General features: G+C 37.9%; 10 protein-coding genes across 10 annotated transcripts; 2 read left to right on the top strand and 8 right to left on the bottom strand.

The window, feature by feature from the left end:
* Positions 1 to 412: 412 nt before the first annotated feature.
* Positions 413 to 2,017, bottom strand: Gasu_60050 (6-phosphofructokinase). Its single transcript, XM_005702850.1, has 2 exons — positions 1,141 to 2,017; positions 413 to 1,093 (listed from the first exon to the last, which is right to left on the bottom strand). The coding sequence occupies exons 1-2, from the start codon at positions 1,984 to 1,986 to the stop codon at positions 470 to 472; spliced, it is 1,470 nt and encodes a 489-aa protein (XP_005702907.1). The 5' UTR covers positions 1,987 to 2,017; the 3' UTR covers positions 413 to 469.
* A 47-nt stretch (positions 2,018 to 2,064) lies between these two features.
* Positions 2,065 to 2,667, bottom strand: Gasu_60040 (senescence-associated protein Din1-like protein). The gene is made up of 2 exons (XM_005702849.1): positions 2,522 to 2,667; positions 2,065 to 2,466 (listed from the first exon to the last, which is right to left on the bottom strand). The coding sequence occupies exons 1-2, from the start codon at positions 2,616 to 2,618 to the stop codon at positions 2,213 to 2,215; spliced, it is 351 nt and encodes a 116-aa protein (XP_005702906.1). The 5' UTR covers positions 2,619 to 2,667; the 3' UTR covers positions 2,065 to 2,212.
* Positions 2,668 to 2,907: 240 nt separating this feature from the next.
* On the top strand, positions 2,908 to 4,164 carry Gasu_60030 (spermidine synthase). The gene is made up of 5 exons (XM_005702848.1): positions 2,908 to 3,124; positions 3,175 to 3,343; positions 3,415 to 3,479; positions 3,530 to 3,883; positions 3,934 to 4,164. The coding sequence occupies exons 1-5, from the start codon at positions 3,002 to 3,004 to the stop codon at positions 4,099 to 4,101; spliced, it is 879 nt and encodes a 292-aa protein (XP_005702905.1). The 5' UTR covers positions 2,908 to 3,001; the 3' UTR covers positions 4,102 to 4,164.
* Positions 4,165 to 4,195: 31 nt separating this feature from the next.
* Gasu_60020 (uncharacterized protein) lies at positions 4,196 to 5,097 on the bottom strand. The gene is made up of 2 exons (XM_005702847.1): positions 4,925 to 5,097; positions 4,196 to 4,872 (listed from the first exon to the last, which is right to left on the bottom strand). The coding sequence occupies exons 1-2, from the start codon at positions 5,068 to 5,070 to the stop codon at positions 4,275 to 4,277; spliced, it is 744 nt and encodes a 247-aa protein (XP_005702904.1). The 5' UTR covers positions 5,071 to 5,097; the 3' UTR covers positions 4,196 to 4,274.
* Positions 5,098 to 5,176: 79 nt separating this feature from the next.
* Gasu_60010 (glycerol kinase) lies at positions 5,177 to 6,907 on the bottom strand. Its single transcript, XM_005702846.1, has 4 exons — positions 6,765 to 6,907; positions 6,596 to 6,706; positions 6,090 to 6,538; positions 5,177 to 6,041 (listed from the first exon to the last, which is right to left on the bottom strand). The coding sequence occupies exons 1-4, from the start codon at positions 6,873 to 6,875 to the stop codon at positions 5,210 to 5,212; spliced, it is 1,503 nt and encodes a 500-aa protein (XP_005702903.1). The 5' UTR covers positions 6,876 to 6,907; the 3' UTR covers positions 5,177 to 5,209.
* Positions 6,908 to 8,014: 1,107 nt separating this feature from the next.
* Gasu_60000 (tryptophan/tyrosine permease, HAAAP family) lies at positions 8,015 to 9,547 on the bottom strand. The gene is made up of 2 exons (XM_005702845.1): positions 8,881 to 9,547; positions 8,015 to 8,831 (listed from the first exon to the last, which is right to left on the bottom strand). The coding sequence occupies exons 1-2, from the start codon at positions 9,511 to 9,513 to the stop codon at positions 8,130 to 8,132; spliced, it is 1,335 nt and encodes a 444-aa protein (XP_005702902.1). The 5' UTR covers positions 9,514 to 9,547; the 3' UTR covers positions 8,015 to 8,129.
* Positions 9,548 to 9,553: 6 nt separating this feature from the next.
* Positions 9,554 to 12,027, bottom strand: Gasu_59990 (pre-mRNA-processing factor 4). Its single transcript, XM_005702844.1, has 2 exons — positions 10,653 to 12,027; positions 9,554 to 10,600 (listed from the first exon to the last, which is right to left on the bottom strand). Exons 1-2 carry the CDS (start codon positions 12,016 to 12,018, stop codon positions 9,585 to 9,587), a joined length of 2,382 nt encoding a protein of 793 aa, XP_005702901.1. The 5' UTR covers positions 12,019 to 12,027; the 3' UTR covers positions 9,554 to 9,584.
* Positions 12,028 to 12,036: 9 nt separating this feature from the next.
* Positions 12,037 to 14,167, bottom strand: Gasu_59980 (uncharacterized protein). The gene is made up of 3 exons (XM_005702843.1): positions 13,472 to 14,167; positions 12,581 to 13,169; positions 12,037 to 12,510 (listed from the first exon to the last, which is right to left on the bottom strand). Exons 2-3 carry the CDS (start codon positions 13,124 to 13,126, stop codon positions 12,067 to 12,069), a joined length of 990 nt encoding a protein of 329 aa, XP_005702900.1. The 5' UTR covers positions 13,127 to 13,169; positions 13,472 to 14,167; the 3' UTR covers positions 12,037 to 12,066.
* A 40-nt stretch (positions 14,168 to 14,207) lies between these two features.
* Gasu_59970 (uncharacterized protein) lies at positions 14,208 to 16,012 on the top strand. Its single transcript, XM_005702842.1, has 2 exons — positions 14,208 to 14,325; positions 14,379 to 16,012. The coding sequence occupies exons 1-2, from the start codon at positions 14,277 to 14,279 to the stop codon at positions 15,980 to 15,982; spliced, it is 1,653 nt and encodes a 550-aa protein (XP_005702899.1). The 5' UTR covers positions 14,208 to 14,276; the 3' UTR covers positions 15,983 to 16,012.
* Positions 16,013 to 16,026: 14 nt separating this feature from the next.
* Positions 16,027 to 18,217, bottom strand: Gasu_59960 (endoribonuclease). The gene has a single exon (XM_005702841.1). The coding sequence runs from the start codon at positions 18,187 to 18,189 to the stop codon at positions 16,060 to 16,062; it is 2,130 nt and encodes a 709-aa protein (XP_005702898.1). The 5' UTR covers positions 18,190 to 18,217; the 3' UTR covers positions 16,027 to 16,059.
* Between the last annotated feature and the right edge of the window lies 1 nt (position 18,218).

Below are 18,218 nucleotides of genomic sequence, written 5' to 3'. Positions count from 1 at the left end.
TGTATTGGCACTATCTATTCTTACCAGAGAAGTTATTCAAGACATGAAAAGAAGAAATGTCGATGATGGTATAATTATTCACCTAAGTTCCATGGCAGCTCATCGTCCTATTGCCTTGTCTTTCTATTCCGCTACAAAAGCAGCAGTCAAGATGTTGGGAGACTGTCTTCGTCAGGAACTGAGAGAAGCCCATTCCAATATTCGAGTAGCTATGGTTAGTCCTGGACATGTTGAAACAGAATTTTATGTCCACGTGGGAGGTGAAGAGTTTGCCAATAATTTGTATCGATCGATGAAGTGTTTGGAACCCAAAGATATTGCAGATAGCATTGTTTATATATTATCTTGTCCTAGTTTAGTGGATATTCATGATATATGGATGAGACCTAGAGATATGAAATTCTGAATATATATATATATCTCTATATATATTGCTAGTAAGATATATAGAAATGCTAGAATGTTTTATCTAAGGAGTTTCTCCTGGAAATCCTTTATCCACTGTTTTAGTAGTTTCAAAGGATTCTTCTTCTCGAGAATAAATACAAGGCCCTTGGAAGCCTTTTGGAATATCTCTCGGAGAAAAGTCAGGTTGTCCAGTTGAATTGACCAATCTTGACCACATGCGGTCTCTCAAGTCTACTTGCTTTTGTGCAGTTACTATTTCAGTCATAGGAATATATGCATGTCTTCCATGGATAGGGCCCACCGTAAATCCTGTATATCCTGCAAAGGAGCCATGAACTGCAGAATGAGCCAACAAAGTACAATAAATATTATCTGATGCATTACTAGCAACTGCCCTTATCATATAAGTTGGATCGATATATTTCATACTAACTTCTATTCCTTGTTTCTTAAACGTGGATTCTATCTCTTGATATAAAAAGTGTCCAATATCTCCCAGTTTCTTATTTCCTGAAGCATCCAACTGATCTATCCAATCATGATGGTTACGAACATATTCTTGACCAGCACCTTCTGCAACGACCAATACCATTTTACCTCTTTCTATCAAACACTTGTGAATATATTCAATCAAACCACCTCTTCCATGAATAACAAAAGGTACTTCAGGTATAAGACAACAATCCTAACTACTATGAAAATAGCTATTTCATCCATATGATAAATGCTTACCACTTCTCTACTGGATAAGGAAGCATGCAACGCAATAAATCCACTATTTCTTCCCATCAACTTGACTATACCCACTCCATTAGGAAAACAAGAGACTTCGGTATGTGCAGCATCGATGGCTTTGGAAGCTTCCTGCACAGCAGTATCAAAACCAAAGGACTTGTCAATGATCGGAATATCATTGTCTATTGTTTTAGGAATACTAGCAACTGTAACTTGCAACTTTCTTCTTCTGCATTCTTCACTCAATGTTGCTGCACCTCGAACAGTACCATCTCCTCCAATCACATAAACCTGATTGACTCCATTTTGTACGATGGAGTCCACTATTCTATTCAAGTCAAAACCACCACGTGACGAACCCAATACTGTTCCACCCATCTTGTGAATGTTATCTACCTTTTCAGTTGTCAGTGGAATCCACTCTTTGCTATAGAATCCTCGATATCCTTGTAAAACTCCAAAAATATCAGCAACACCATATTGGTAGCTCAGGCATTCTGTAAGTTCCCTAATCACCGTATTGAGACCTGGACAAAGACCTCCACAAGTCACAATAGCTGCCTTTACTTTCTTTGGTGCAAATACAATTCTTTCTCTTGGACCAGCACGAGGATACAAAATGAGTTTCGGTGTTTCACTTTTATTCCATACAATTCTGTTGATAACGGCATCTTGTTCTGAAATAAAGTTCGTGTTGAGTGGTCGATAACTAGTTGCGTTTTCCAAAAGAAAGGGATGTGGAAAACTCTCAAGTTCCGACAGAAAATGGCTCAAATGAGGAACTGGTGCTGTTGTATAAGAAACAGAAATATGGCAAGATTCTTGGTCGTGAGTTGCTGTCATAGTAACCCAATACCCTAACCTTGAGTGGCGATGCTCTGCACATTTCTCTCGAGATGGATATTTGCCAATACTTTTGTCTCTATTTCTTAGTGGTTTCTTATACTGTGAGGAAAAAAGGATAGAGTTACAATAGGCAAGTTGGTCAACATCGTTGCTCAACTTTCCAAGCATCGTTTCATTTCCCTCCACCAACACACAACTTGTCCCGAGGACTCTTTATTTTTCACTACTTTTCAATATCAAGTTTTTCACTACACCACTTGGAAAATCCACCGTCTACATCAGCCAAGTGAGAATATCCAGCCTCTTTCAAGACCTTTGCTGCCATCGAAGAACGTCTACCGCTTTGACAAGAAATAAGAATTTTATCATCCGGTTGGAAGACCTTTTTTACTTCCGAAAGAAACGAACTATTGGGTTTCATTTCTCCTCCTTCTTTAATCATATACGGAATGCAACGACTGCCACTTGGATGCCCTTCTATAGAACACAAGAATGAAGCTGTTTCAGTTATTCAAAGCATAAAAATACTCACGATTATATTCCTCGATAGTTCTAACATCGACAAGCTTCCAACCTTCTTCTTTACAACGCTTTTGAGCTTCTCGAGGTGAGACTACTTCTACTGACATCATCAATTCTTCAATAACAACAAAATCAATAGAAGAAGAAATGATAAGGTCACGTGATTTCCTTTTGGACGTTCTCTCTCTCTCTCTCTCTATCTATCTATATATATATATATATTTGTATATGTGGTTGTGTATATTTCCCTGTCAAGTGATTGAATAGACAAGTATACAATACATATGCTATTGTTGATATCTTTTTATGGATACATTCTATCACTACAACATAAAAAAGGAATCTTTATAAACCAACCCTAGAAATGGAACTCTTAAAACCTCTTTCTCATGTTTCTTACAAGAATTTTTGATAAACGATTCCAATACCATAGAATAAAGAATATCCAAAATTGAAAAGATTCATATTCACAATAAAACAACATTGGACGATGAACCATCATCATCAAGATGAACAACTCAACTGGTTTACGGAGCGTAGTGTGTTATGGCCTGGACAAGCACAATCTCTACAAATAGAGCAAGTTTTATTCAGTGAAAAGAGTAAATTTCAAGTGAGTGGTATCAAAACAGCGACGCAAATGGACTGATTGGCAACTCCAAGGATATTCTCGTTTTCCAAAGCAAAACATATGGAAAAGTTCTCGTGTTAGATGGAGTCATCCAAGTAACTGAGCGAGATGAGTTTGCTTACCAGGAAATGATAGTACACTTGCCCATGTTTAGTCACCACTGTCCGGAACGTGTTTTGGTAATTGGTGGAGGTGACGGCGGTGCGTCCTCATTCTATAGTTATCATTCTTCTTCGTTAACAACCATTCTTCTCTTTGTTTTCCAACCCAAGGTGTTATCAGAGAAGTCCTGAAACATGATTGCGTTCAAGAAATAGTATTATGTGAAATCGATAGTGTATGTTTGCTTTATATTGAGAAATCTTGCTTGCTTAGCTTTGGCATCAGATGGTAGTCGACGTGTGTAAGACTTATCTCCCCCAATTATCTGTTGGCTTAGATGATCCTCGAGTCAAAATAGAATATCGAGATGGAGCAGAATATTTGAGACAACATCCTCATTCGTTTGACGTAATTATAACCGATTCCTCCGATCCTGTAGGTCCAGCAGACGTTCTATTTCAAAGACCGTTTTATGAAAGCCTACATACTGCACTCAAACCAGATGGAATATGTTGTTGTCAAGCAGAAAGTATTTGGTTGCACATGGACCTCATACGTCCATTGCTTGATACTTGTCGAAATATTTTTGCTTCCGTTTCATACGCTTATACGATGATTCCAACATATCCTGGAGGACAGGTAGCCGTCCTATTTCTTACTTCATCGGATAGCTAAAACAAAGTGAATAGATCGGTTTTGCTATTTGCTCCAAGTCGGTACGTGATAACATACGGCAGCCTTTGAGAAAACCTGATATGACCTTACTACAAACATTGAAATATTATTGTCCTGAAATACATCAGGCAGCCTTTGTATTGCCTCTTTTTGCTAAAAGGGAATTGGAAGACAGTTCTTAATTGTTGTTGTTCTTGTGTAATAATATATAGAAGCTAAGAGTCAATAAAGTTTTCTTTCTTGATGAAACTATTTCATGAAAACTCCACAATATGTTAAGTAGAAGAACAATTCATTTTATTATTATACATGGATAAGGACAATATGCTATCCTCATAAGATAGACAAAAAGTTATCAAAAAACTGGAACTAGAAGATTCCTTCCACTAGGAAATCCAGATACAATTAACAGTGCAGGCCAATTCCTTCCTCCCACAAACTCAGTTAAGCCGTACATGTGACAAAAGTCAGCCAACAATACGCACGCTACTCCACTTCCTTCGACAACACAAATACTTGCTTCTGGATCATCACAAAATAGTGTCTGTAAAACATATGCAATAATGTTGCACGGTTTAGCCTTATCCACGTAAGAAAAACAGAACGCATTCAGTAGCTTCGTTTTGTCAGAGGTAACTGAAAAGTAACGACTTTGAATGTTCAAACATGCCAATTGAGAACCTTCATAATTGGAAAGCAGTTCAATTATGTTTTTGGAGAAGATATTCACGTCAATCAGCTGACAAAGAAAAGTTGTTGACCCCTGACAAAGCTGCAGCAAATTGACCAAATGGGCAGTCAACTGAAGACTTTCTAAAACTTGATTTCGAACGAAAAGGTGGTTGTCTCCCCTAGAAATCTGCTGGATTACTTTAAGAATGCTCTCATTGGTCAGGTTTGCACAAGCACTCTGTACAACCTTTGGTTTTTTCAACCACTCTTCATTTTCACTCCTGTACTACTTTATGGTTGTCTTTTTTCCATTCTCTCTCTACAACTGGGTACTTGATTGATTGTTTTTTTTGGATTCTGTCTCGACTAGAGGGTCGTCTTTCGAAGATCGACCTGTTGGATGATTGTTCTCTAGGACATCTACTTTCGAATTGCACCCTATTGGACAATAAAAGGCGGGTCGTCGATATTCGCGCCATTCCTTGAGAAAAAATGCAACGCCATTTCATATAATTATATTTGGAATTCAATGAAGATCAGAATCCAAACTTGTTTGTTGTACCTCAACAATAGTCTTTCGATATTCTATGATTTTTAAAACACAGACAAATGACTTTATTAGATCCATCCAAAGCTCCGCTCTAGAGCTTGTTTCCAACGCTTCCAACGTCGGCTACTTTCATCAATAGAAATTTTGGTCGAAAATTCTCTATCCACCTTCCAAAGTTTTACCAACTCTTCTTGTGATGACCAAACCTTTTCTGCTAAACCAGCAGCAAATGCCGCACCAATCACTGTGGTTTCGGTAACTTGCGGACGAACAATGGGACATTGAAGTAAATCACATTGTAGTTGTAAGAAAGTATTATTAGCCGTCATGCCTCCGTCTACCTTTAAAACTTTAATAGTAGCTTTTGAATCTGCCTCTACAGAACCAATAATATCACAAACTTGAAAAGATACGGCTTCCAATACGGCTCTAGCAATATGTGCCTTGGTAGTGTATTGTGTAAGACCCACAATAACACCTCTGGCATCTTCACGCCAATGAGGAGCAAATAGGCCAGAAAATGCTGGTACAAAGAATACATCCCCACTATCCTTTACTGAATTGGCTAAATCTTCAACTTCTGGAGCAGTCTTGATGATTTGCAAGTTATCACGAAGCCACTGAACTGCTGCACCTGCTATAGGAATGGAGCCTTCCAAAGCATAGGCAACAGGCTTGTCTGGACCTAACTGATAACCCGGTGTAGTCAATAGACCATGTTTGGATGGAACAGGTCCTTCGCCTTCTCCAGTGTTTACAATTAAAAAGCAACCTGTACCATATGTATTCTTGGCATCTCCTTTACGAAAACAGGTCTGACCCACCAATGCGGCTTGTTGATCGCCAAGGATTCCACTGATAGGAACACCTTGTAAGAGTGAGCATGCAAGTGTGCCATATCTAATCAATTTGTTCAATCAACTCCATATCAAAGACATTTCGCATTACCTCTCCGAACTTGAACGAATTTCAGGCAAGCATTGTTTTGGAATACCCAAAGCTTGTAATAGTTTGGGTTCCCATTGCAATTTTTCGATATTCATTAAAAGCGTTCTTCCAGCATTTGTAATATCTGTTACATGCGCCTGGCGTCCTGTCAAGTTCCATACTAACCAAGTATCAATCGTTCCGAATATCGCTCTGCCTTCCTCAAGTGCCGCTTTCACATCGGGGACATTGTCTATTATCCAACGAAGCTTAACTCCTGAAAAATAAGTTGATACAGGAAGACCGCAGAGATCTCTGTACTGGTCTCTATTCTTTCCCAGTTTTTCACAAGTTTCCTTGGTTCTCGTATCCAGCCAAACAATAGCATTGAAAAGAGGTTTTCCAGTGTACTTGTCCCATACAACAGTGGTTTCACGCTGGTTGGTTATGCCAATCGCTTTGATTTGTGACTAGAAAAAATAAAACTGTCAATTCCTTTTTACATAGTAAAATAAAAAAGAGCACACCGTTTGAATTCCCTTTGCTTGACATTTCTTCACTGTCTCGTCGATGCAAAGTATGGTGTTGTTGATTATCTCCACAGGATCGTGTTCTACCCACCCTGGTTGTGGATATATCTAATCAATCAAGTCATATACTCATTGATGAAGAGATAACAAAGCCTTTCTAACAAACCTGTTTATGTTCTACTTGATGAAACGCTATAGGTTCCCCTTGTTTATTAAATAGCATAAACCGTGTTGAGGTAGTTCCTTGGTCTACAGCTCCTACATAAACGTCTTGCATATTCTCTGTAAAATGTCCTTTTGCACTTGAAAATTACTTTGAACAATGAAGAAAATGATTCATTTATACAAGACTAGAGATGACAGAATTTCTTCTCCTTCCACCTCCAATGCTTTAGAGGGGATCGTAGATACTCCAAATCTGGGAGAAATTGGGTCCGGCCCCAAGAGACGTCTGTATAGAATATCATTTGCATTATCAAAAACAGCCACCAACTTCGCCAAGCATTTCTTAGAGTCCAATATTTTGAGTTTACTAAGGTACATAAAAACGGTTGTAAAAAGATTATTATGCATGCTGAAAAATAAAACATGAAATTTAACGAGTCAAAAATACAAGACAAATTCATCCTTCTCTACGTCATTCCAACTTAATTTTGACCTGCCATTAACATCCATGTCAAAGTTTTCGATGCCAGATGCCAATTAATTTGGAATAAGAATACATGCAATAATTTATCCATAAGATTCATAAAATGTTTGTTATCGACTAAGAAAATACTTCCTTGACTAGAATGTAGCCAATAATGCTTAAAAATAATCAAAACAATGTCATTCTTATTACAAAAAAATTATTTCAGAAGCAACCAAAACTTTTGGTAAAAGACTCAAGGCGAAGCCCATCAGGGTAAAGTCATTGTCATTTTGTCGACAAAAAGTAGTTAGATTCCTGTCTTTCACTATCACTTTTAGCGTGACAAGTAAATGGTCATTGTTTTATTTATTTAAAATTATATTTAAATTAAGCAACGAAATGTTCATTAAATAAGCGCTGCAAAGGAATATTAAAATTAATTTCAAATTGAGAGCTTTTAACAATGTAAACTAGTGAATATGACTGGTTTAAACATTAAAGTTTTAAAAAATGAAAAAATTAGATAAAAGGCGGTAATGTAGTTTTAAACGTTGAGTTTTTCCCAAACAGTCGTCATCAAACCTTAAATTTTATCTAAAAGCGACGTATCACAAGCATTATAACTTTTGCATTAACTTTTTATTCGAAATTTAGAATGTAGTTCCGAAGTATTAATATTTCTTTCATTTTCTAAGAGTTTTTTTGAATAAATTAAATTGTTAGGCAATAGATTGAGAGGTTTTTAAAGCATGTATCTTGGCAGGCTATAAAAGTATGACAATTTTAACAAAAATTGATGTTTTCTTTGTTTTGTAGTACTTGATTTGTTCTCCTTTTTAATGCGTCTTCAAAGGGATACCAAAGTCCAGAAATTTTATGGTGTATTTTTGAGTCCATTTATTATTTAATTAGACCTAAAAGTTTCGCCAGCTGTAACAGGATAATGGCGATGCAAAAGAGCAGAAACAGACTCAATGATATTATACCACCAGGTAGTCTACCAGGCATAGGTGGATATCTTTCGTGTGCACGTTGTATCAAAACCACCACTGCTGGAATCACTCCATAAATACTCAAGCCTCCAAGCAAACCAGAATTTTCCATTGCTACGACGAATGCATTTTGAAGAAAAATCGCGCATAAAAACGGTGCAAGTGAGCTTCCTATCACGGAAATGGTTCTCCGCCATATTGGTGACATTCCCGTGAATATGCCTCTTGCTTGCAATGCGTCTATAAAATCTAGATAAAGCTCGATGCAAGAAAGAGCAACTCCTAGAAAACTGGAAGCTATGGAGAATAAGGAGAAGATGGTTGCCACTATATTCACCAAACCAGGGTATCCAGAAGCTATACTAAGTGCTTTTGTAACAAAGTCTGTGGACTTGGACGTTCCACTTTCAAAAGACACAATACCCAACACAATCCATTCCCAAACGATATACATCACAAGGGGTAGTATGCTACCAAGTAGAATGGCTCTACGAACTAATATAACATCTTGCACATAAGAAACAAGGACAGGAACCACATTCTGTGCCATAAAAGCAATAATACCGACAGCAATAGCTCCTGGCCAAATAGCCAACCAATCCTGATGTCCCTTTCTCCAAGTTGAGTGTCAACAAGAATACAAAAGGTTGGCTCCTTACCAAAAAAGCATATTGCACCTTTGGTAGTCCACATACTACCAGAATAGAAAAGGATAAGACAATAGCTCCCATCAAAAACCGGTTCAGATAATCACACCAACTCGAACCTAAGAATACAACTAGACCAAAAGATATCATAAAGATCAAGGAGGCTGCCCAATGTTGAAAGCCAGCATGAACGACAGAAGACCATATGAACACTAAGATATCTCCACCTCCAGCAATATAGGAAACTAACAAAGCCCAAAGAATGAAAAGGTATAAGCCACAAGTCAGTATGCGGCCTATGAAACCTAGACTCAAAGAAGCGATAGAAAGGAAACTCACACAATAACTATTTTTGGCAGCTGCTGCTGTGAAGGTAGCTTCCAAAACCAAGAGACTACTTATTACTGTAAAACACCAACAAACGATGAGAGCTACTATAGAAGGAGCGAATCCAGCTTGTATAGTTTCCAACGGAAGGGCTAACATTCCGGCACCTATGACTGTTCCTGAATAAAGTAAAGCTGCTCCTAACAGTAATTTGGAACTTTGCCTTGTTTCATTCACTTCAACATCCACAACAAGGCTGTCGTTGTTCAAGCTCTCTGTATTCGTCTTATGAATCCACCTCTCCTGTGAAGAAGTCATATTCTTCAATCTTTTGTATAAATTCACTACAAGAACGTTTCAAACAAAAAAAATTTTTATCCGAGATTTAGCTACTCATTTTTAGTTTCATTGACAGCTTGCAACTTTGCTAGTATTTCTTGTCTCCGACGTTCCAACGCCTCCAATTTTTCTCGTTCGCTGTCAAAAGTAGAGCCGGATTCACGGAGACTTGGTTTTTTGGGAATTGGTTCGTTTGTATGATTCTGATCATCCCTCTTTCTCTTTTCGGCTGTTTGTTGACGAACAAAGTCTTCAAACATATCTCGGACACTAGGTTCACCCACAAGGTTCTTTAGTTCTTGAAACACACTATTCTTTAATAACTTTGTGTTGAGTAATTCATTCCAGTCCCATGAAGAAGTTCCTGTTGATGTTCCTTCTTTACGTAAATATTCATAAAAGTTTTCCTTGAGTTGATTTTTCTTCTTTTCTTTTTGTTTCTTTTCTTGTGATTTTCTTCGATATTCTTCCAATAAAAGTTTTACATGTAGTTGTTGGGTAATTCCGTTGGACTCCAAAACATTCATAGCATTAGGACAAGCATACAACATTTCCACATTTGTATTCTCGTCTATTTCAAAATTCAGCTCTTGCAGCGCTCTTTTGAATGCCTTCTTATCTTTGAAAACTTTCTCTTCGACAGTAAACATAAAATCTTCAAAAATATCGACAGCATTTTGGCCTCCGATTACCAACGGTGAGGAGTTACTTTCATCAGTTTGGATCAGTTCTTGAAACCATGGTTGGGGCAAAAGTATACTTTCTATTTCTTTCCATTGGGTAGATAATATAAGTTCTCCTCTTTCTAACATTTCTTCTAAATGTTTCCGAAATATTGCACGTTGTTGTCTTTCCTTGAGCTTCTTTTCTTCTCTCTCTCTCGCTCTCCTTTCAGCTGCTAATTTCTCTGCTTCTCTTTGCCACTCTTCAAAAGCAACCATTCGATCTACTTTATCCAATGCATTCCAATCAACATTATCTGCAAGCAACTCAGAAACTTCTCGAAATGTGGAATGTTCATCAATCATCTTTCTTGCTGGAGCTGCTTCTCCTTCTTCTAATGGCTCTAAACATCATTCTTAGTCTTCTATTTCAAAAGAACAACCCATAAAACCAACCTGAAATAGGTCTATCCTTTTCTGCCCATTCCGACAAAATATTTCGAACTTTTGACATTCTTTCCTTGCGTTCCTGTCTACGTACTTCTCTTATTTGGCGTTCTATTATACTAAAATAAGCTCCTATCAAATCCTTTCGTTCTTTCTCATCTTCTAAGGCGGCATATCTACGATCTTCCTTTATACTTGTGATAATACTTTCATCACAATCCTCAACAACTCGAGCTCCTTCTGGAATCTTATTGGGTTGTATCTTCTCTCGAAGCATTTGTTCAAATTCACTTCTCGCTTGAAAGATTTTTTTGCTTCGCTCCAATTTCTTCTGAGCCGCACGCTTAGCTTTGTACTTTACAAAACAGGAATGTCGTTGTCCATAAGAATGAAACACAAAGTATCTTTGGTCTGAACAACAAAAATATATCGCATCCAGCCATCTCGAGTTTTCATCTATTCCATATTCTTGCAACATTTCCATGAAAGTCTCTTCAGCTTGCTTGTTATCTATCTCATCTGATACACTTTTTTGATGGCTGTGGCCAGTATTATCTCCTCCAACCACTTCACTATTGGATTTGCCTCGCTTTCTCTTCTTCGTTGCTTCCTTTAAGAAATATAATTCTGCTTCTCTATCTGTCATGACTTTTCCATCTCGATGTCTTGGACGATGCACAATGTCTTGCTTTCCACCCAAGTCTCTTCTTACCATCATCTTTCTTTGAGTTTCTTTCCTATCCCTGCTTTCATCTTGTTGCACCTTTGGTAGAGTCCATGAAGTAACCTTTGTACGTTTGTTGTAATAATATGGTCTTCCATCAGAAGTTCTATATTCTATCCAGTCCTCCATACCACCACTTGTAGCAGGCTTTTCCCAACGAGATTCTCCTGTTGCTGGATTAAAAAAATAAGTTCTACCATCCTTTGTTTTGTATTCTTTCCAAGTTCTTGACATATTTTCATTATTCTTGGGTTCAGAAGAACTGACAGAGCCAACCGAAGTTGCCGAAACCGGTGTTTTGGCTCTCTTATCTTCTTGACCTTTCACGATGGAAGCTCCGGGAGGAGGTTCCCAACGTGTTTCGTTATTCAATTGGTTAAAATAATATTTTCTACCATCAGCCGTTTCTAGTTCATACCAAACTTGTTCTGTATGTAAAGTGCTCTTCTTTTCTTGGTCTGTCCACTCAGGGGGAGGTTCCCATCTCGACTCTCTCGTTTGAACATTATACCAATATTGTCTTCCATCTGCAGTTTGTGCAGTTTTCCATAAACTATTCACTGAAGTGTTCGAGTTGTTCGTATTGAGTGGCACAGTTTCTTTTTCCACTAACCATGCAGGTTTGGTAAGATGAGTCCCACGACCAGCCATAGAAAAGCTTTTCCTCAAACAAAATCAGGATTGTCAATACAAATTTTTTTATTCTTCTTCAGGTCCATCCACCCACGACTTGATACCGAAAAAGAGAAATAACAAACCACCTACAAAAGAAACTTTTTGTTCCGATATCTTCGAAGATACAAGTGCAGCTCCTAATACGGCAATACCACTACATATGACATTGGCAATAGTTGCACCACTTATGATAGCTAAAGGCGAATGAGAAGATGCCAATGCCATCGTTGCTAACATGGAACGATCACACCATTCTGCAGTAAAGATAAGTAAAAATATCTTTCCTAGTATCGACCAAAAGGAACTGTTCTCTGCTTTAAAACTACCCACCAACTTTTCTGCATCTCCCAACTCTGTCGATTCTCGTTGATTCTTTGTATACGAATTTTTTATCATTTGGATACCAAAGTAAAGAAAAAGAATAATGGAACCATAATGAGTATAAATAGGAGGTAATAGATGCATCAACTAGAGAAATGATCATCGATAGCATGAATAAGTACTCGGCCAGGACTAGAATAATGAAATAATTACTTACATTGCCTAGAAAACAAGCAATTCCAGTCATCATGGTGAGAGCTACCATAGCACCTATGAATACCAACCAAGGACGATATCTTGTAGCTAACAAAGCTGTAGCAAACATACTCTTATCTCCAAGTTCAGACATAAACACCATAGTCATAGCTTCTACAAGACTTGAAAGAAACGGTGAAGTTGCAAATACACCACGTCTCAAAGTGGTAGATAACAACAAAGCAAGACCTGAAGAACTATAGCGATAAGGTAGCAATAAAGAGAGAGATCTCCGGTAACTGGCCCATGAAAGGCGTATAAGACATAATAAACGTAACGATAGAGAAACAAAACCAAGACGACCTTTCTTGGGATAACAAGGCTTGATCAGAGTTTCTCGTTCAACTCCTCGATTGTGATGGGAACAAGATACGATAACGAGATTTCTTATTCTTGACTTGGAATACAATATATTTTCTAGTTTCTTTTGCTTGGAAAGACCTACAACTCTACTTTGAGAATACTGCGATGGAACAAACAACTTGGCACTATCCAAAAAAGAAGCCATTGGCCAATCAATCGTCCCAAGAGGAAATGACTTGGCCCTGTTACTACTGTATGTTGATATAGATGTCTAAACCTATGAGAATGAACGAGAAAGAAATTTTACGCTCCAAACTTCGAAGTTGTATGTGGAATGATGTTCAAACTGTATCAAAGCATGAAAAGGACTAGTTGAATGAAATGGATTGTAGCAGAACAATAGAGAAATCAACCACAATCAAGACAAATTCCATAAAACACATTGTGCACGACAAATAGTCTATTCAAGTAGAAAAGATACAATTTCGAAAATAGGTTGTTGAGTATTTACGTGAAGTGGTTCAAAAAGAACGTCTTTCGTAAATAGAACCTATGAAAATATTCATTGAATAATCCTTGTGAGCAAAAGAGTAGATAACTATTCACTAGAGAAATATCCTTCAAGAAGAAGATACGGATGGTTTCGTATCTATTTAGCTCAGTAACTGACTCGCTTTTCCTGTTTTGTGATATCTCTTCGATAGTTTATCAAAAACAAAATATACGTCAAGTATGGATAATGTGCTATTTCCATAAGAATGAGAAAACAACACAACAGACTACATCCACAAAAAGCAATCCGAAGATGCCGCTTCGGTACCCAAAGTTCATTCAACGTGTCTTTGGCGCCAATTTCACATTTTTTCTTGGTTGGCTCTTCTTCTTACGTGTTAGGTTGCGTAAATTAGTCTTGGGAATATATTTTTTGTTAAACAAAAGCAAATATGCCAACCAATGCTTTTCACGAACGAATGGAATCTTATTTGAAAGCTGTGGAACAAACTGCCAACGATACTTTCTCTTCTTCCCTTGCCAAGAAAAACAAAAGTAAACTTGAAAATAATACAACTTTCAAGCAACAAAAGTTGGAGCCATCTAAAGAAAATAATTTAATAAGACACCGTAAGTTGAAAGAATTTGGGGAGAGTGAACTTTAACTGATATCAGAACAGAATCGCGTGTTACACCAGAAACGGCTGCTTCAATTCCACAGATTTACCAAAAGGCTGGTAAGTTGCCACTGTTGGCAAATCAAATACTATCTAATGTATGGATATGAAGAAGAGACGCAACATTTGAACAACTGTCTTAGTTCTACAAGAGGAACTATGCATGAACAGTCCACTAAACCAAAAATGGCCGATAAAGAGGTATCGCAAGCAACAGAAAAAGCCAACGAAAACAGTAAGTTGTCTCTCTCGTTTTTTGCGGTAAATTATCGAATGGACTACCTCCAGGTCCACCCATACAGCTCGTATCACAAGGTCGTCAGGCGAGTAAGAATTCTACACAGTCGTTCATTCCAGTTCTTGATTTGAGTCAACCCGAAGAAAAGCAGCAATCTGAGCAAGTCATAGATATTATCGAACCGGAAGTTCCTCAAGGTTTGAAAGTTGTGTCACCTTTGGATTCAGCACCAGCCAAGCTGTTGTCTGAACGCAGTGAACATTCTGAAGACCAGGAAAGCTCACAAGGGCTGGCAAAACCTCTTACCAAGGACGTAGTACAGCAACCAGAGTCTTCGTCAGCTCAAATAGAACAAAATGAAATATCTGTACCATTCATCTCTGCCAGGCTGAAACAAAAATTTTTGGAATATCAACGACAACGACAACAGCAGCAGCGGCAACTTGGGCTTAAAAAGAACTCTCAGTCTGAAGGCCAAACGGAGTCATTCTCATCGCCGATGCGAAAATCGGATCGGGCACAAAATGGCAAAAAGCCAGAATACATTAGAGTAACTCATAACACTCCTTCGGTCAATCAAGAATGTGTTGAAAGCAGAGGCGTTGAAATGGCAAACCAAAATAGCATTCAACACGAGATTGCAGCCTTGCGAGAAATATTGGAAAATTATAGGGAAATGAGTAACAAGGAGTCATTTCTTCGTTTATCTAATGATACTTGGAACGCAGATACTTTGAACATCGCAAGTACGCAAGGAGATGAGGGGAAATGGACCGCTCTCTTAACAAACCATACATCCACTCCTAATCATGACGAAAAAGTTAGGATTCCATATGAACAAAAAGACACACAAGTATTTGCAGAAAAGAAAGAACAGAAAGACAATAGCAGTGTTACTGTACTTCAGTCAGCAGCATTGTCAAGACAAGAACATAGCTCATTTGTAGAAGAAGAAGGCTCAGCTCCATCTTCTGTTCTTTTACCAGACTCTTTTACCAATAATATACCTTCTCCACCATATCATGGTAAATTTTCTTTTCGATCCTTCTTCGATGTACATTCGAATCATATTCAGAGATTAGAACACTGTCTTCAAGCGGCATACAAAGGAGATGTTCAGCAGTTCCTTGTTTTCATTTCAGAAACGCCTAGTCGAAATTATGTAGATTTGTTATTCTATTGTCTGGAGAGATTGCTTTGTGATGCTGATTCAAACCCTAATAGAAATGCTGACCGCATTCACAATTTGGAAATGAGAATCTTGGAAGAACAAAAAAAAGCGGGGCAGAATCTTGATGAAATTCAAACCAGACAAGCAACTATCAGTGATGAAATTGAAGATTATCAAGCAAAATTAAGTAGAACGGAACTCGCTCTCAAGGTTGCAGTGACAGAAAAGAGACACTTGGAACATCGCCATCCATCAATAAAACTTTGTGGATCCATGGAAGATGAAATAGGAAAACTGGAGAGCCGACAAAGACAACGCGAACGACAACTTCAGAGACGTATGTCTCAAAAGGAGAAACATATTGAACAACTACAACAAATACTTGCTAGAAGAGATAAAAAAATTGGACTCGTTTATTCCGAAATAACCGAACTGTTGAAGAATATAGAAGAAGTACAAGATAACCTGCAAGTAGTTCATTGATATTCTCAGATAGAAGCAGTATGGTTACTTTCGAGTCACTGCCAATAACCGTATTCTCATGGCAGTTGCTAAGAAATTCACAACCTAGATGTGTTAACTTTTTCATCCAATTGTAATATTAACTGCAAATGGCATGTTCTAACTTGTTCGTCTTCTTCCAAGGGTATAATAAATACTGGTGTCCTGTTCATCGAATGCTCGTTGGATAGTACCTTGACTAATATTTCTTCAGTTATCTCTTGCAAAGAATAATTGTTGTTTTCATAAAAAAGATCTTTTGGTAACCACGACTTACAAACAATCGGATTCCACGCGACATGAGCTCCAACACGGTCCAATCGCTTTTCGCATAAGCTTATCCATTGATGAAATATTGCTTTGATTTGTTTCTTGAACGAGTCAAGTAAAGGAACTTGTTTCCATGTTGCATGCAATACAATAATAGAACCACTGATACACATTTGCCACTTCACTTGAAAGTTATCTTCCGAGAGACTACATATATTCTTGTTATCATCTGCAACGAGCATCGGAAATTCTCCTTGGACAACTTGTTTACTACATATCGGACGGGCATCATATTGTGATGAATTTCCAGTAGAGTCGTTGGATGATACACAAATGAGTTGCAATTCGACACAACCATTTCGAGGTAAGTTACGTACAGGTACGATGCACAAACCAAATTGCTTTCCATAAGTATTATACAATAATGTGGCTACCCTTTGTGCATCTTGTGGTTGAGTGATGTAACAATAGATAAACAAAATATCTTCCCATCCACATGGCAAAGCTTCCATAGTGTGGTTCACATTTTCTATACAGAGCATAGTTTCCTGTTCTATATTCAATCCTGGTACAATAGTTACAGTAGGAGGATGTAATGCAAGAATTCCCGAAATATATACGACATGTTGGAAACAATGAGCTTGAGAGTAGGGTCCAATACAAGGAGGAGCCCATTCAGAGATGCTTTGAACATGAAGAACCTTACGAGGACCCTTCCTAGCAAATGCTTCTAGTACAACGAGTTGATGATAACATAAAGAAACTTCTACGCATGCTCTAGCGGGAGGCTCTTCAGTTCCAAAATAAGAAGCATAAACTTTGTTAACTGAAACGAAATCGCTCATGTCACTCAAGTATAACTGACAATAGAATATATCCTTTCGAGTCAAACTGCATTCCTTCAAAGATTGTTCCAAGTCATCCAAAATATTCTTCATTTCTTCCGAGACATTCTTCTTATCCTCAGTTGTAGAAGCAGCTCTACTACAACACAAAAAGTATGAAATATTTGATGTTTTGGATGTGCACCAACGAGACTTGCACAAGTACATTAAAGAAATATCATTTTGTGAAACTTTCTTTCTGCCTGTTTCTCTTTGTTTCGTCTGAGCTGGCATAGACTTGATAGGCACCAGAGTCTTTATCCAATGCATACGGTTGACATGTAATGACTTTTCTTCCAAATGATATTTTTTGATTCGCAAATAGCCTATAGGTGCAAAGCGATCATCAGAAACTACAATTGTTTCAGCTTCATCGACAACCAATCGATAATAGAAAAGTGGACAGTCCAATACCAAACTTTCAAATTCACCTCCTTCTCCACAAACATGAGATCCGTAGTTGCTCTCCAATTCTATCAACAAAGGAGCCAATTCGATCAAATGCTTTCCCAAGTGTTTCCGTGGATACAATCCCATTGTCGCAACCTTTACAACTATTGCATCTATTCCAGCTTGTAACATTTCTTGCAGAAGTTGTTTTTGATTCCTTTTCCAAAGATATGCAATGGAAGTTAGTTGCAATCTACAACACACATGTTCTACACGGTTGCGTTGGTAATCGGACAAGATAGCTCCCGTACAAACAGCTTCCACTTGAGGCATTTCTTGTTTTACTTGTAACAGCAGTTGATACAAATCTTCTACTTCATCATATGGTTGGCGAGAATATCCCAAAGTAGTAAGCACTGCTTTCCCTTTGGTAGGTCTCCGAAAAACAGGTAATAACAGTGCTCTGGCATATGCTTGTACGATTTCGTGGCCCACAGTTTGATACATGTAAGAGTCCGCATCTTGTACTGTAGAGTCTTCAGGAAATAGGTTTGCAAGTGCTACAACTTCATGACCATAAGCAATACATTTGCATAAACTATAAAAACTATCCTTTCCACCGCTGATCAACGCCACTACTTTCATAAGATCCAATTGGTTCACCACAAGAAAGA

Source organism: Galdieria sulphuraria (genome assembly GCF_000341285.1).
Source record: "Galdieria sulphuraria unplaced genomic scaffold scaf_67, whole genome shotgun sequence".
NCBI lineage: Eukaryota > Rhodophyta > Bangiophyceae > Galdieriales > Galdieriaceae > Galdieria > Galdieria sulphuraria.
This window is presented reverse-complemented; position numbering and strand designations above follow the sequence as displayed.

What these genes read in the sequence shown, in the direction of transcription:
- Gasu_59970 (XM_005702842.1), top strand. Translation starts at nt 14,277, where the DNA reads ATGGCCGATAAAGAGGTATCGCAAGCAACAGAAAAAGCCAACGAAAAC. An exon ending in AGAAAAAGCCAACGAAAACA is followed by an intron (nt 14,326 to 14,378) that starts GTAAGTTGTCTC and finishes GACTACCTCCAG; the next exon opens with GTCCACCCATACAGCTCGTA.
- Gasu_59980 (XM_005702843.1), bottom strand. Translation starts at nt 13,126, where the DNA reads ATGGCTTCTTTTTTGGATAGTGCCAAGTTGTTTGTTCCATCGCAGTAT. An exon ending in TTGCTTGTTTTCTAGGCAAT is followed by an intron (nt 12,511 to 12,580) that starts GTAAGTAATTAT and finishes TCATTTCTCTAG; the next exon opens with TTGATGCATCTATTACCTCC.
- Gasu_60010 (XM_005702846.1), bottom strand. Translation starts at nt 6,875, where the DNA reads ATGCAAGACGTTTATGTAGGAGCTGTAGACCAAGGAACTACCTCAACA. An exon ending in ATCAAGTAGAACATAAACAG is followed by an intron (nt 6,707 to 6,764) that starts GTTTGTTAGAAA and finishes TTGATTGATTAG; the next exon opens with ATATATCCACAACCAGGGTG. An exon ending in ATTCGTTCAAGTTCGGAGAG is followed by an intron (nt 6,042 to 6,089) that starts GTAATGCGAAAT and finishes CAAATTGATTAG; the next exon opens with ATATGGCACACTTGCATGCT.
- Gasu_59990 (XM_005702844.1), bottom strand. Translation starts at nt 12,018, where the DNA reads ATGGCTGGTCGTGGGACTCATCTTACCAAACCTGCATGGTTAGTGGAA. An exon ending in AAAGGATAGACCTATTTCAG is followed by an intron (nt 10,601 to 10,652) that starts GTTGGTTTTATG and finishes AATGATGTTTAG; the next exon opens with AGCCATTAGAAGAAGGAGAA.
- Gasu_60030 (XM_005702848.1), top strand. Translation starts at nt 3,002, where the DNA reads ATGAACCATCATCATCAAGATGAACAACTCAACTGGTTTACGGAGCGT. An exon ending in TATTATGTGAAATCGATAGT is followed by an intron (nt 3,480 to 3,529) that starts GTATGTTTGCTT and finishes CTTTGGCATCAG; the next exon opens with ATGGTAGTCGACGTGTGTAA. An exon ending in CAACATATCCTGGAGGACAG is followed by an intron (nt 3,884 to 3,933) that starts GTAGCCGTCCTA and finishes CAAAGTGAATAG; the next exon opens with ATCGGTTTTGCTATTTGCTC.
- Gasu_60050 (XM_005702850.1), bottom strand. Translation starts at nt 1,986, where the DNA reads ATGACAGCAACTCACGACCAAGAATCTTGCCATATTTCTGTTTCTTAT. An exon ending in CCTTATCCAGTAGAGAAGTG is followed by an intron (nt 1,094 to 1,140) that starts GTAAGCATTTAT and finishes CATAGTAGTTAG; the next exon opens with GATTGTTGTCTTATACCTGA.
- Gasu_59960 (XM_005702841.1), bottom strand. Translation starts at nt 18,189, where the DNA reads ATGAAAGTAGTGGCGTTGATCAGCGGTGGAAAGGATAGTTTTTATAGT.
- Gasu_60040 (XM_005702849.1), bottom strand. Translation starts at nt 2,618, where the DNA reads ATGTCAGTAGAAGTAGTCTCACCTCGAGAAGCTCAAAAGCGTTGTAAA. An exon ending in AACTATCGAGGAATATAATC is followed by an intron (nt 2,467 to 2,521) that starts GTGAGTATTTTT and finishes TGTGTTCTATAG; the next exon opens with AAGGGCATCCAAGTGGCAGT.
- Gasu_60000 (XM_005702845.1), bottom strand. Translation starts at nt 9,513, where the DNA reads ATGACTTCTTCACAGGAGAGGTGGATTCATAAGACGAATACAGAGAGC. An exon ending in AGGTGCAATATGCTTTTTTG is followed by an intron (nt 8,832 to 8,880) that starts GTAAGGAGCCAA and finishes ACTTGGAGAAAG; the next exon opens with GGACATCAGGATTGGTTGGC.
- Gasu_60020 (XM_005702847.1), bottom strand. Translation starts at nt 5,070, where the DNA reads ATGGCGCGAATATCGACGACCCGCCTTTTATTGTCCAATAGGGTGCAA. An exon ending in CAAAAAAAACAATCAATCAA is followed by an intron (nt 4,873 to 4,924) that starts GTACCCAGTTGT and finishes AAAGTAGTACAG; the next exon opens with GAGTGAAAATGAAGAGTGGT.